General features: G+C 34.7%; 1 protein-coding gene across 1 annotated transcript in view; it reads left to right on the forward strand.

Moving 5' to 3' along the window:
* Nucleotides 1–12,881, forward strand: part of rap1b (RAP1B, member of RAS oncogene family) — a 55,842-nt gene that overhangs the window by 41,665 nt on the left and 1,296 nt on the right. Inside the window, exons 3-6 of the mRNA XM_084112701.1 lie at nt 1,711–1,779; nt 4,266–4,322; nt 7,330–7,470; nt 9,343–9,486. Of these exons, the coding sequence (XP_083968827.1) occupies nt 1,711–1,779; nt 4,266–4,322; nt 7,330–7,470; nt 9,343–9,486 (411 nt within the window). The remainder of the gene's footprint in view (nt 1–1,710; nt 1,780–4,265; nt 4,323–7,329; nt 7,471–9,342; nt 9,487–12,881) is intronic.

The raw sequence follows: 12,881 nt of genomic DNA on the forward strand, positions 1-12,881 counted from the left end.
TTGCACCACATGACCTTAATTTGGCAGGCAAATGTTTTTCAGATATTGATAAGCAGCAAAGCAGATTTTTTCAAAATATATTTTAACGTATTAATGCATTTTTTCTTTATTATAATAAGGACAGTTGTCACCCTAACATTTTTAACATGACACGCAAAAAGATTTCAAAAGGGATTTTAATTCAAAAATGAAAAACATTCTCATCATATAAGAGGTATATTCAAGTTATTGTATATGTATTGATATATGTACAGTTTGTATGTATTTATTTATGTATTTGTTTATTTATTTACATTAATTGTTGTTATACATTACATTATATTATATTATATTATATTATATTATATTATATTATATTATATTATATTATATTATAACAATCCAGACCAAAAAAAGAGAACATTTTGCCAATTTTCATTTTGGGTGAACTATCCTTTTTAGATCCATTTTATTCATGCTATTGACTAGTCTCATCTCAACAGATTTTACAAAAGACATCATTAGCTGACTACAGCGCACCGGCACTAATCTAAATTCATCATTATTTCTTCACTGATCTTGTTTGTTTATCTTGATTGCACATTGAGGCATTAGGTAAACAAATGATCTCTTTCTCACCAGTACAAAGCCTCCTGTATGTGGCTACTGCTTATACAATGAGATCACTCGTACCTCGTGACTGACATCACCTGCCTTTGCTCGTTTTTTTTTTCTTCTCCCTATCAGTCTCTTCCTCTCCCTCCCATCAGGTGATTGTCTTCCTCCCACAGTTGATCTGCATCTTAATGCTTTTCTGTTGTATATGCCTGTGTGTGTGTGTGGATCCCTGTCCAAACAGAGCCCTCATTAATGAATCAATCCAGGGTGAAGTGTGCATCAGAAAGAGGATGATCAAAGGTCACCCGAGCCGTGGAGGCCCTGAAGCCCCCGCACCTGTGGGCAGCATCACATGATTTTCATACTCTCTACCACCCCTGCACTTCCTGTGAAGTCACGGCAAAGCTGATCACCCTTAATTCGGTCCTTTGTTTCAACACAATTATCCTTCAGTCGTCCACAATTTACCTCCAGCCTCTGGTTGTCGTCTATAAATCTTTCTATATTTAAACCGGTAGTTAAACGCTAGGTAACCAGTCTCCAGGCAACATCGGAATGCTTTCTGATCCTTGACCAGAGAGTTGCAGGTTTCTCTCCTGCAGGGGCCAGTTGCATAAACATAGATATTATGTTAAGACTGTGTCTTAAGAATTAGTATGACCAACTAGCAGTTAGTTAGGGGTAATCAGTCTTAGTTTTCGGTATCAAATTAGACCAATCTATCCTTTTATGTAACTGACTTGAAGAAAGTTATGAACAGTCTTAAAGAAAAAAATGACTAACTTGTAAGACTAGCCTTAGCAGTTTATGCAGCCAGCCCCTGGTCTCTTTCTATGTGAAGTGGACATTCTGTGGCATCATTGACCTTTTCGTATGAGCACCTATGTGGTTTTCAGGGCAAAGAAAACCATAATGACACGCAGTGGCTTGTTTATGTCACAAACAGGCGCAAAACCTCTTAGAGCCTTTCAAATGGAATTTCCCATCAGCCACTGGAAGTGAAAGTGATTTTGCACTGTGTCAACATGGTCATGTTTGAGTATCGTAACGTTTAATGGGCATGTCTTTTTCTCTTTGTTTTTCCCTCTCTTCCTCCCTTCTCTCGCTCTCTAGACTGTTCAATTTGTCCAAGGGATCTTTGTGGAAAAGTATGACCCCACAATAGAAGACTCATACAGAAAGGCAAGTTCTGCATCATTTTTTATTGTGCATCAGTTGTCAAACCAATGTTTTTATAATGGTTTCCAGACTCAAAACCCTATTGAATCTTTTCCTAGACCAACACATGCTATACAGTAACACATGCTGTACAGTAGGCCGTATCTCAATATAGTCTATGATATATTTTTTTTGCAGTAAACTCAACCTAAACATTTTTTTAGATATTGAGTAACCATGAAGTAAGCCATACTACTTTTATAATTGAGTGAATTAAGTACCTTATATAATAATAAATAATAATAGTACATTATATCAAAATCTCATTGGATGAGCCATGTGAGCCACCAATGTGTAATAACCAATATATACAGTTACAATATACTACAGTGTTGGGGAAAGTTACTTTTAAAAGTAATGCATTATAATATTGCGTTATTTCCTAAAAAAGTAACTAATTGTGTTACTTAGTTACTTTTTATCGAAAGTAATGCGTTACGTTACTTTGTCTCACCTGGGCTAGGCTTGCTTGCTTGATTTAGCAACAAACAAAAACATTTTTTTCAGCTGTCAGTCAATAAATGGGAAAATATTATAACTTGCATTACTTATTTGAAAAAGTAACTCAAATATTTTGTTGTAAATTTAAAAGTAATACATTATTTTACTAGTTACTTGAAAAAGTAATCACATTACTTGTAATGCATTACTCTCAACACTGAGAATAAATATAATAATGTTATTAGAATTAAAATATAACAGTATACAGTTTCACATCAGTTTAATTCTATATTTATGTCCTAAATTGTTAAACAACCTACAGTTACACCAAACCCAAATGGTGCAGCGCCTTGCATTAAAACTAAATGGCTCCCATTATAATCAATGAAGCTGTCTATAATCAATGAACTGGAAACACCCATCCGCTTTGCAGTGTAGAATATAGTTTTCTGCTTGCGTCAGATTTTTTTTCAAATTGCACTGCGGGTTTATCATGACAGAATTTCTAACAATTGACACGTTTCTACAAGACATATTCTGTCCCACCCTAGTAACACACGTCAAAGAAAATGCTGTGTGTTTGTTTGTGGGATGTCTCATCGACCCTATGCTCAGACTGCGGTGTTCGATGATGTTTATATTTTAATGGCCTCCGTCCAAGGCCCTGAGACAAAGGCCGTGTCTAAAAATGAACCTTCACTCAAACAGTAAAAGGAAGTCCCATCATGACCAGCACCTCCCTTCCTCGCCATTGCTTATGCTGCTGTCCCATGGGCACTTCCTGTAGGGGAGGCTTACCAGTGTTGACGTACAGTATGAGCTTTAATTCCTGTAGATTTTATTCAATCTATACAGTGGCCTCAAATATATTTGGATATTTTTGGACACTTAAGTCATGCCTAATATATCTTAAAATATGAATTTCTTTACGTTTAATAAGAAAATATCAACCCAGTTTTTAAAAAATTTGAAGTAGTTCATCACATACAATCAACCTAGATGTTTAAGTCATTTCAACTTAAATTACATTAAAGCTGCAGTCCGTTTTTTGTGTTCAGAATTTACAAAATGTATATAATAAGCGAGTACATCATGAATCCATTTTCCAAACCGTGTTTTTGTCTTATCCTGAATCACTATGTTACACCTATAATAAGTGTTTATATTCTGACTATTTTAGACTGGTCCCACTGCGGAGTATCCCAGTACCTGCGTGACTTGTCATAGACATAAACAGAGAGAAGTAGCTCCGGCTACAATGTTCTTCCGCAAGACGCGTGCAGTTCTGTTTATTAACCACTAGAGTGGCAAAAGTTACGGACTGCAGCTTTAAACTGACTTAAATAAATGAGTTGAATCCTGTATAATGAATAAAAAAGTTGAAAATTGCTTAATTTGTTTTGATGAGTTAAAGCAATGTAAAAACACGTCATCATAACTTATTGATCATATAATTTTTTACAGTGTACTATCATGTAACATCCAGAAAGTGACTTTTGCCTTAACTTTAAAAAAAAAAGTGACTATTGTAATGTAACTAATTAATGTATCTATCTAATTTGAACATAAACATAAAATCATCTTTGTGCTATAATTTATTTATTTATTTTAAATGTGGCATAACTGTCCAAATACATTCTGGGAACCACTGTATAGAACTGGAGAATCATTATTTTAATTAATTGATTATTAATTATAATAATTAATTTATATTTGAATGTCACAAATATGTGGGTAAAAGGATGTTACAATCTGGAAGTGTCATAGTCTTTTTTTGTGTGTGTAATACACACCACACCCATATTAGTGTTTCACAGAAAGTGTTTAGCCAACTCAATTAGAGACCACAGGAAGTTTGCAGTGTTGGAATGTTCCATATAGAGCTTTGCAGGGGGTGGCAGTGATGAGCGCTCATGTGTCATTAGAGGCTGCTTTTTAATGATGCAGCTGACAAAGCCTCTCAGTTTGTTGTTTGTCTCAGATTTTCTGTTGTTTTTCTGTTTTTGCAGCAAGTGGAGGTGGATGGACAGCAGTGTATGTTGGAAATTCTGGATACTGCCGGAACGGTAAGACACTTTGTGATCAGAACTTTCTTTGATAACTTGCAGATTACCATGAATCTGCAACCTTTTGGTATAGTAAGTATTTGCATGTGTGAAAAGTACTGGTTAATTATTAAATGTACTTCACATGAGAAATAATTATTTATCTATAGTATTACAGTCACTATTCAAGCTTTAATATTATAAGTCAAATCATCTTTATTTATATAGCGCTTTATACAATACAGATTGTTTCAAAGCAGCTTTGCAGTGATGATCAGGAAAATAATGAATCAATGATGCAAACAGAATTCAATTACGCTGTAAATCAGTTATAAAACGACAATAGTAAACAGTCATTATTCAGTTGAAATCAGTTCAGTGTTGATTCAGTTCAGTAACTTTAAAGTTCATAAATTATGGAATGATTTTAATTAATCTATAAAACAGCTCTGGAGAAAGCAGTGATGTCATCGTCCAGCTCAATTCAGTTCTCATCTGAACAGTGCAGTCAAATCAATAATATTGCTGAATATTAAGTGTATTAATAATACATTGATATACATTAATAAACAATACATTAAAGCTAACTTTAAGTGTGTATATAAATGTGTGTATATGTATATGTATATGTATATGTATATGTGTGTATATATATATATATATATATATATATATATATATATATATATATATATATATATATATATATATATATATATATATATATATATATATAATATAATATAATATAATATAATATAATATAATATAATATAATATGTATGTATGTGTATATATGTATGTATGTGTGTATATATATATATATATATGTGTGTGTGTGTGTGTGTGTGTGTTTTAATTTTTAAAATGATAATCTATCCCACTCTATTTGTAATAAGACCATGGATGAAAAAAATATTTTTGCTTAAATCATATTAATATTACTGAATATTGCTAACCCTTATGTGATATTGACTTAAGTTAATAAATGCTTTTTAGTAAAGTATATTGATCAGCTGATGAGTCAAAAACTAGATGCTTTGATCAAATAACATAGATTTATATAAATCTTAACATAGATGTAATGATTTTTCAATTCAGTCACACAATTGCATTGCAACTAGTGTTTAAATTTTCCCTGATGTCACAGCCAAGATAAAATCTTGTATGGTAGTCATGTTGACTTTTAACTAACAACCTGGAGATTAAATAGAATCTGAATTCAAAGGTATCAAATATTTAGATTGCAGAAGTAACACTTTTTTTTTTTTTTTATCTGAATTTTTGTTGTTGGTGAAAATTTCTCAGCGTAAAACAATCGCACACATTTTTTCTCAGATGACGAGAGAGAGCTGCTTCTAAGTGTGTGTCATGACTTTAGCACAATTTAATATGTCACTTGCCCCCGGTCTCCCCCTTCTGTAAGCTAAATGATGAATAGCTGCGTACATGTGCATCTTCATGGCCGTCCTCATCTCATACAGGTGCAGGAGGGGTTTTTTTTACAGAGCATTTTTGGCCCCTGTGGGGGATAAGGACATATTTCCAGTTCCACAAGCCCCTGTTTTACAACTCTTGAGTTGTAGTGACAGATGGTGAATGTTGTCCTTGGGCTCTCTGCCCCAGAATGGAGCCATGGTCAAATGAAACCGAGCCAAAAAAGCTGAGAATATTACTGTCAGGGATGTGAACTACAAATTGGCTGCAGTTTTTTGTACAGTAGGACTGGCACTTGCTCTGAAATGATTATTATTAATCGAGTGCTAGTTGCACTCAAGAACATAATCTTAATTCAATCTTGAAAGCTGGTGAGCTGAAACCACAAAGTGAAGAGTTCAAGAAAAATGTACTTAACTTCTTGCGTAATGCCGAACTAACTTACTAGCCGTAAATTTCAAGTCAATCTGCAAATGATATGCACAAGTACCACAGCTATTAAAGAGATAGTTCATCTTAAAATGAACATTCAGTCATCATTTACTCACCCTCATGTTGTTCCGAACCTGAAAGACTTTATTTCATCTGTGGAGCACAAAAGAAGATGTTTTGAAGAATGTTCACGCTGCTCTTTTTCCTTGTAATGAAAGTAAATGGTGACCAACATCTATCGATCTCCAAAAAGGATAAAAACATTCTTTCTCTGTATTTCACGGATGTAAGATAGACAGTACGATTCTTTGAGTTTGTTTGTGTGGATTTTCTCTCAACAAATCCGAAGCTCATGCCCACTCACTAGCACGTTTAATGAGACACTGTTGTGTCCTCTAGAGAGAAAGATCATTATTTCTCCTCCCTAGCCTTCCTTCACTACACATATTACAAGTTACCTTTGACAACCATTTTCATTCTCCACGGGTTTCAGCAGCTCTGGCCACATTCAGCACACTGACCCAGAGGAAACAAAGCTGCGGAGTTACTAATGTGCCTCTGGCTTCATTGACTTGACAGGACAGGACTGTCTATCTGAGGTTCATTCAAAACCGCAATGTGAAAGATGTTCTCAAGTTTATGAATGTCAGTTCTGCATGTGGTGGTTCAAAATGGAGGAGACCCCTCTCTTGTGTTGTTTCTTTTGTTAGTCCAATATACACTACCGTTCAAAAGTTTGGGTTGGACATTTCTTTAATTAAATTTGAAAGGGAAATGAATGGAAGTGTAAATTCATGTTTACACAGTTTCCAAGTGAGTGCACAGGGAACACATTTAACCTTATAAACAATCAGTACTATTACTTACTACTAATAATATGGTTCATTAAAATCAAGTGAACATTAAAGTCTCATCTTGTTTGTGCTTATGCCTCAGATATAATAACTACTATAAAGCAGTAAAACATTTCTGTGTAGTTTTTGCACAATATGTTGGTATCTTATCAGTTATTTAAAAACTCCATCCAACTGTTTCATGCTCTGCACTCCCTATTAATCTTTTGGAGTGTTTTAGAGATTTTTGTAAATTTGTCCGTCAGTACCTCAACTCCTCCGTACACTATCTGAACTCATCCTTGCCCTTTTTCTCTCCCACTCAGGAACAATTCACAGCCATGAGGGACCTGTACATGAAGAACGGCCAGGGCTTTGCACTAGTATACTCCATAACAGCACAGTCCACCTTCAACGACCTGCAGGACTTGAGAGAACAGATTCTGCGGGTCAAAGACACGGATGATGTGAGTCTCCTCTTAATCTTCACGAACTCCATCATGTTCATGTTTAGCTTTCAGCTCAGCCTGTCGTCAGCACCAGTATCTCCTTTTTCACACCCACCCTCAGCCCTCACGCTTGCCTTTGTCAATAAGGGTGACCTTTCAGCTGTGAAGAGCCTCGTCTTTGTTGACATAAGGACTGGGTTTTTTTCCTTCTTGTCCACCTTTGTCTGATAGTTCTGGTTGGGCAACCATACCGTTTAGTCGCTGAGTTTACTTATAAAGGTTTATTTTGGTCGGTTTTTGTTTTCACATACAGAAAAATGATCCCTGGAGGTTGCTAGTTTGCATTCTTGTTTGTAATGTTATATGTGGGCTTTGTTAATGGCCACCTTTTTAAATATTGCCGAAAGAACCCCTGCTGATCCTCATGACTGTGTGTCTATAAGTTTTGTAACTCCTCGTCTTTGGTCATTTTAGAAAAAAAAATAATAATTTGTCTAAAATTGGTCTTTGAAAGTGACTTTTGTGGCACTTGCTACATGAAGAAAAGAAAAAAACACGGAAAAATGGGGGGGGAGTCTTTGATAATGTCTAAATGTACAATAAATATTATTGAAACAAAATATAGTACATTAGTTTAAATAATTTAACTTAATTTAAACACATTTAATAAAATAATTATGCGCTTGTCTCTTTCAACCACAGAGGATCACAAGCGTGACTCCCAAGTGAGGAATATCAGAGGGTTAAAATATCACATTTGACCTTTTTATGACAATGCGAGGTAAATTCAGTTTCTATAATGATATGTGGTGCGACTCCCCCAAAAACCTCATGCATTTTTTAATCATATCATGAACAAATGGATGCATGAATCAAACTGACTTAAAATCAACAACTTTTATTGAAAACGACTGATTTCCTGTTGTTTTGACACTGCAAATAACGGTGTGTGTGCGTGTGCGTGTGTGTGTGTGTGTGTGTGTGTGTGTGTGTGTGTGTGTGTGTGAAATCCCCTTAAGATATAGTTTCTTTTGTCACAAAATCCAACTAGGATTGGTTTGAACTGCGGCCAACTTTGTTGAGCGTGGGAGGAAGTAAATCCCAGTGAAAGGTGTGTGTGTGTGTGTGTGTAGGAACTCATTCTAAACGGCTTCTGAGAAAGATGATAGTGCGATGACCTCAGTTGACCTGCACTATTTCTGTCCACTTCCTCAGCTCAGCTGATTTAACACAGGACGTTTCAGTTATATACACTGCCTTGGCTACTTGCTTTGGTTGTAAGCGTTTACGCAATATGTCTGTTTCCTTGTTGCTTTGAAAGTATCGGCCGAAAATGAATGCAAATGCTGTGTCTCATAGTTTCACTTCTGTTATGATATCTGGACTGCGTTTCGTTTTAAAAGCTGAGAGTTGTGTGGGAGTTTTAGCTGCTTTTGTGGTGTTAAATGAAAATATGATTGCATCTAGATTTTCGAAATGACCAAAGGGGTTTCTTCTATCGCTTCTTTTTACCTTTTTTGTGTCTTTTTCTCAATTAAGGAATTACAACAGCTGTTGGAAACTCTTGCCCCTCAAGAATGATTTCTGTTGATGTAGCAATGCCTGTTTCTGCTAATGTCTCTAAATAGCTCCCAAGATGAAAAACTAATAGAGAAGCATTTGTACATCAGGAAATCATGATCGTATGCACTTATATTTTAACTATCTTTTTTTTTTTTTTTTTTGCTGATCTAATTACCTACTTTATTACTTCTCAGTGGTGTGCTGAAAATGCTAATTAATTGTCACTGCTTCTCAAATGCACATGGACTTTCTTTGTTCTAATCCCTTACCCATTGAATTGCAGTATTACCTTATTTCTTTAAACTCAGTCGAAGCGTTTCCTTTCAGGTGCCGATGATCCTGGTGGGTAATAAGTGTGATCTGGAAGACGAGAGGGTGGTCGGGAAAGAACAGGGCCAGAATCTCGCCCGCCAGTGGAACAGCTGTGCTTTCCTGGAGTCCTCTGCGAAGTCCAAGATTAACGTCAACGAGGTGAGCGTGATTTGACGGAAACGATCAAGGCATCTCTTTACCCATTATGTTACAAAAAGTCACATTTCTCATGTTAAAAAAGAGGTTTTACAATGCATTCCAAGATTTATTTATAAGGATACATGGCTACTTTTGAATTTCCATCAATGGACAATGTTTTTTAATGGTGTAGTTACAGCATCTACCAGCAGGGGCACTTTTTTATACAAAAAATATAATACAATTGTTTGTTTTTTTTTTGTACAATCAAATGAACTAACCTTTGTGTATACATTTAAAATAATTAAATTCAACAACAAATTATATTTTTAAATTAAAAAAATAAATTAAATTATTTCATGAAGGTATTTTATATTTTCTCTTATGACCTACCTATGACCTAAAGTTTTTATCATAATCACACAGATTTTTTTTTTCATACGTTTTTTACGAAATCCTCATTTATAAGCTATTGCATTATTATACAGTCTTAATATTTGAAAAAATTGCTTTAAATCTGTTAATTTAGAGGTGAATCAAAGAAGAAAAGCTGTCATATTCATTGATATATAAGATTCATTGATATATAAGATTCATTCTCACACACACACATATGTGTGTGTGTGTGTGTGTGTATGTATATATAATGTACAATATATGTATGTGTATACACACACACACACACGGTATATGTAGGTTTTTTCCTCAATCTTTTCAGTTCAGGTCAGGCTTGAGTTGTCTTCTGTCATGCCTGTGCTGGCGTCACTCTTCTTTTCTGGGGTCTCAGAAGAGTGTCATTGTCAGCTAGTGATATCTCTCCATGAAAGCGTAGTCACACATTAGCAAAGCAGGCAGTCAGCTGCGGCAGTCAGACACAAAACGCCCTTTTGTGAGCAGCACGACTCTGCCTACATGACATAGTGCTGCTTTGAGTTCAGTCAGTTAGAAAGTCCAGTTGGTTATAGCAGTATGACTGTGCTTGCCTTGGTTCTCCTTACAAGCTGAGTTACATGAAACCCATGTGCTGAGCTGGAGTATGTCTTGTAGTTTATGAGGGGTTACTGCAGGGCAGAAGGGGATGATTTGAGGTCTTCGTCTTTTTTTATCGCGCTTTGGCGTTGCTTCAGGATTATTCATTTACTCATGTCAAAGCACAGACCCGCGTCATCATTAAAGTCTCAGACTCTCCTGTAAGCGAAATTCAGATACCAAGCTTATTGAGCTCTCAATAAGATAATGAGGAACTTTAGTTGAGAGAGACCAGTCAAAGCGATTGATTACTTTTTTTTCCTCACATTCTTACGTTTCTTTGCAGTCTCAAGTTCCAACAGGCACTTTTTGTTCATTTTTGAAGCCCAAAGGTACTAAAAATCCACTAATAATCATCATGTAATTTATGACAGTAGGAAACAGTACAGTTATCTGTCAATATTTTAGTGTAAAATAACTAAATATGCATTAAGCATTTAAATATTAACACAGCAAATTATTTTGCAATAGATGTTAAGAAAATAGATCATAGTAACAACTTTTTTTAGTCATAAACTTCAATATAAAATACTGTGCAAATAATCAGTGCTGTCAAATTGATTAATCGCAATTAGTCGCATCTAACATATTTTTTTGTTTATATATTATATGCATATACAGTATATACACATGTATATTTTTATATATATATATATATAAATATACATGTGTATATACACAGACGCACACACACACACATAAATATATATTTATTTATTTATACACATACATGATATAAACAAAATATTTTATGTTAGATGCTATTAATCGATTTTACAGCGCTAGTTTTAATGTATTATTTTTTTGTTCAAAAATTTGTTCATTTCTAAGTGGCATAGAGTGCCGATTTTAGTATATTTTTTTCTGTATTGGCACTTTCCGTTGTTCAACAACAGTTGATTCTGTTTAAACCTATTTTCAGTGGTGGAGCAAAATATATTTTCAACACAAAGTCAAAGTTGTGTAAGTTACTTTGAAAGGTTGATCTTCGTGGACAAAGCAATGCAAAAAGCTAATTGAACAGGACATGACAGGATTAGACCGGAAATTTGGTGCTGGCGGGGCTTTCTCTCTCGCTTGGAATTGTTGCTATGGTCAAATCTTTTCATTTATCCACTTTCCATTCAGTAAATGAAAGGGAAAAAGCCATTATTGATTTGATGGGGTTCAGGCAAGCCCATTTGCTCTGTTAATCTGCACAAGTTTGCTACTTTGTGCTGATTGTCAAAACCTTTTAGTGTGAGGTGCATCCTGTAGTTCTGCATCTGTTTATCTCGCATAACTGAGATCATCTGTTGTTACGAATATCGAAGCATGGATTATAAGCTTATCCTTCTCAATTCACATCCCAAATCTGCTTCTATACACAACACATGGTGGCAGAGACTTTACTACAAATCCTGCTGTATTACCGGTGTTGTTTAACATGTTTCTGTCCGCTACGGTAGTTTATGTCTGGTCATTGTGTAAAAGCTGCAGATGTTGTGTGGAACTGATTGATGATGCAGGAGCTGTTTTGTCTCCTCTAGGAGCTGAACATCTGTGTGGGGAAGTGTCACACCTCTGAATGAGTGATTTCTCTCTGTTTTGGTCTAGAGCTGTAGTACTTGTCCCAGTTTGGGAGCCAAGTAGACACATTTCATTTGTTTGTAAAAGATACATTTTAAAAACACCACCTGAATATGCTTTGCATTAAGAGCCGGGAGCTTAGTTTTATATTTTCGCTGTAAATATGATCTTATTGCCTAAAAAGAGACAACATACGGTTTTCACATACTGTATCATTAGATAAAATAATTTGTATAATGTAGTATAACTCTATAATGTGACATATTTATGAGTGAAACAGGATATTCAAAGAGATAAAATGCAGGATAGACGTTGATTTTATCCATCCATCGGGAATTTATTATAAAAGTCAAAGTTGTGTAGTGGTAAAAGTAAAAGTAAAAGTAAAAGTGGATCGCTGGATCATGGTCTCACAGGTGGTTGGAGAGGAGGGATTGAGTGTCGTCAGCCAAAAACTTATTTTTGTTGTGTTGTGTTTTGTTTGGTTCCTTGGTTTTGTATTGTTCTTTTTTTCAAGATTTGTTTTGTTTTTGTGTGTTTTTGTTTTGCATTTCATTTAGTTGTTGTTGTTCTTTGTTGTTTTGTTTTTGTTTTCTGTTGTGTTTTTGTTTTTTGTTTGTATTTTGTCTGTTTCATTGGTTTTGTTTTGTATTTCATTTCATTTAGTTTTTCTTTTGTTGTGTTGTTTTTGTTTTGTTTTTTGTATTTTTGTTTTGCATTTCATTTTGTTTTTTGTTTTGTTTTTGTGTTGTATTGTGGATTTTTTTGTGTGTGTTTTTGTTTGGTTTCATGGTTTGTTTTTTGTTGTTTTTTATTTT

Source organism: Abramis brama (assembly GCF_963993115.1).
Source record: "Abramis brama genome assembly, chromosome: 4".
NCBI classification, from domain to species: domain Eukaryota; kingdom Metazoa; phylum Chordata; class Actinopteri; order Cypriniformes; family Leuciscidae; genus Abramis; species Abramis brama.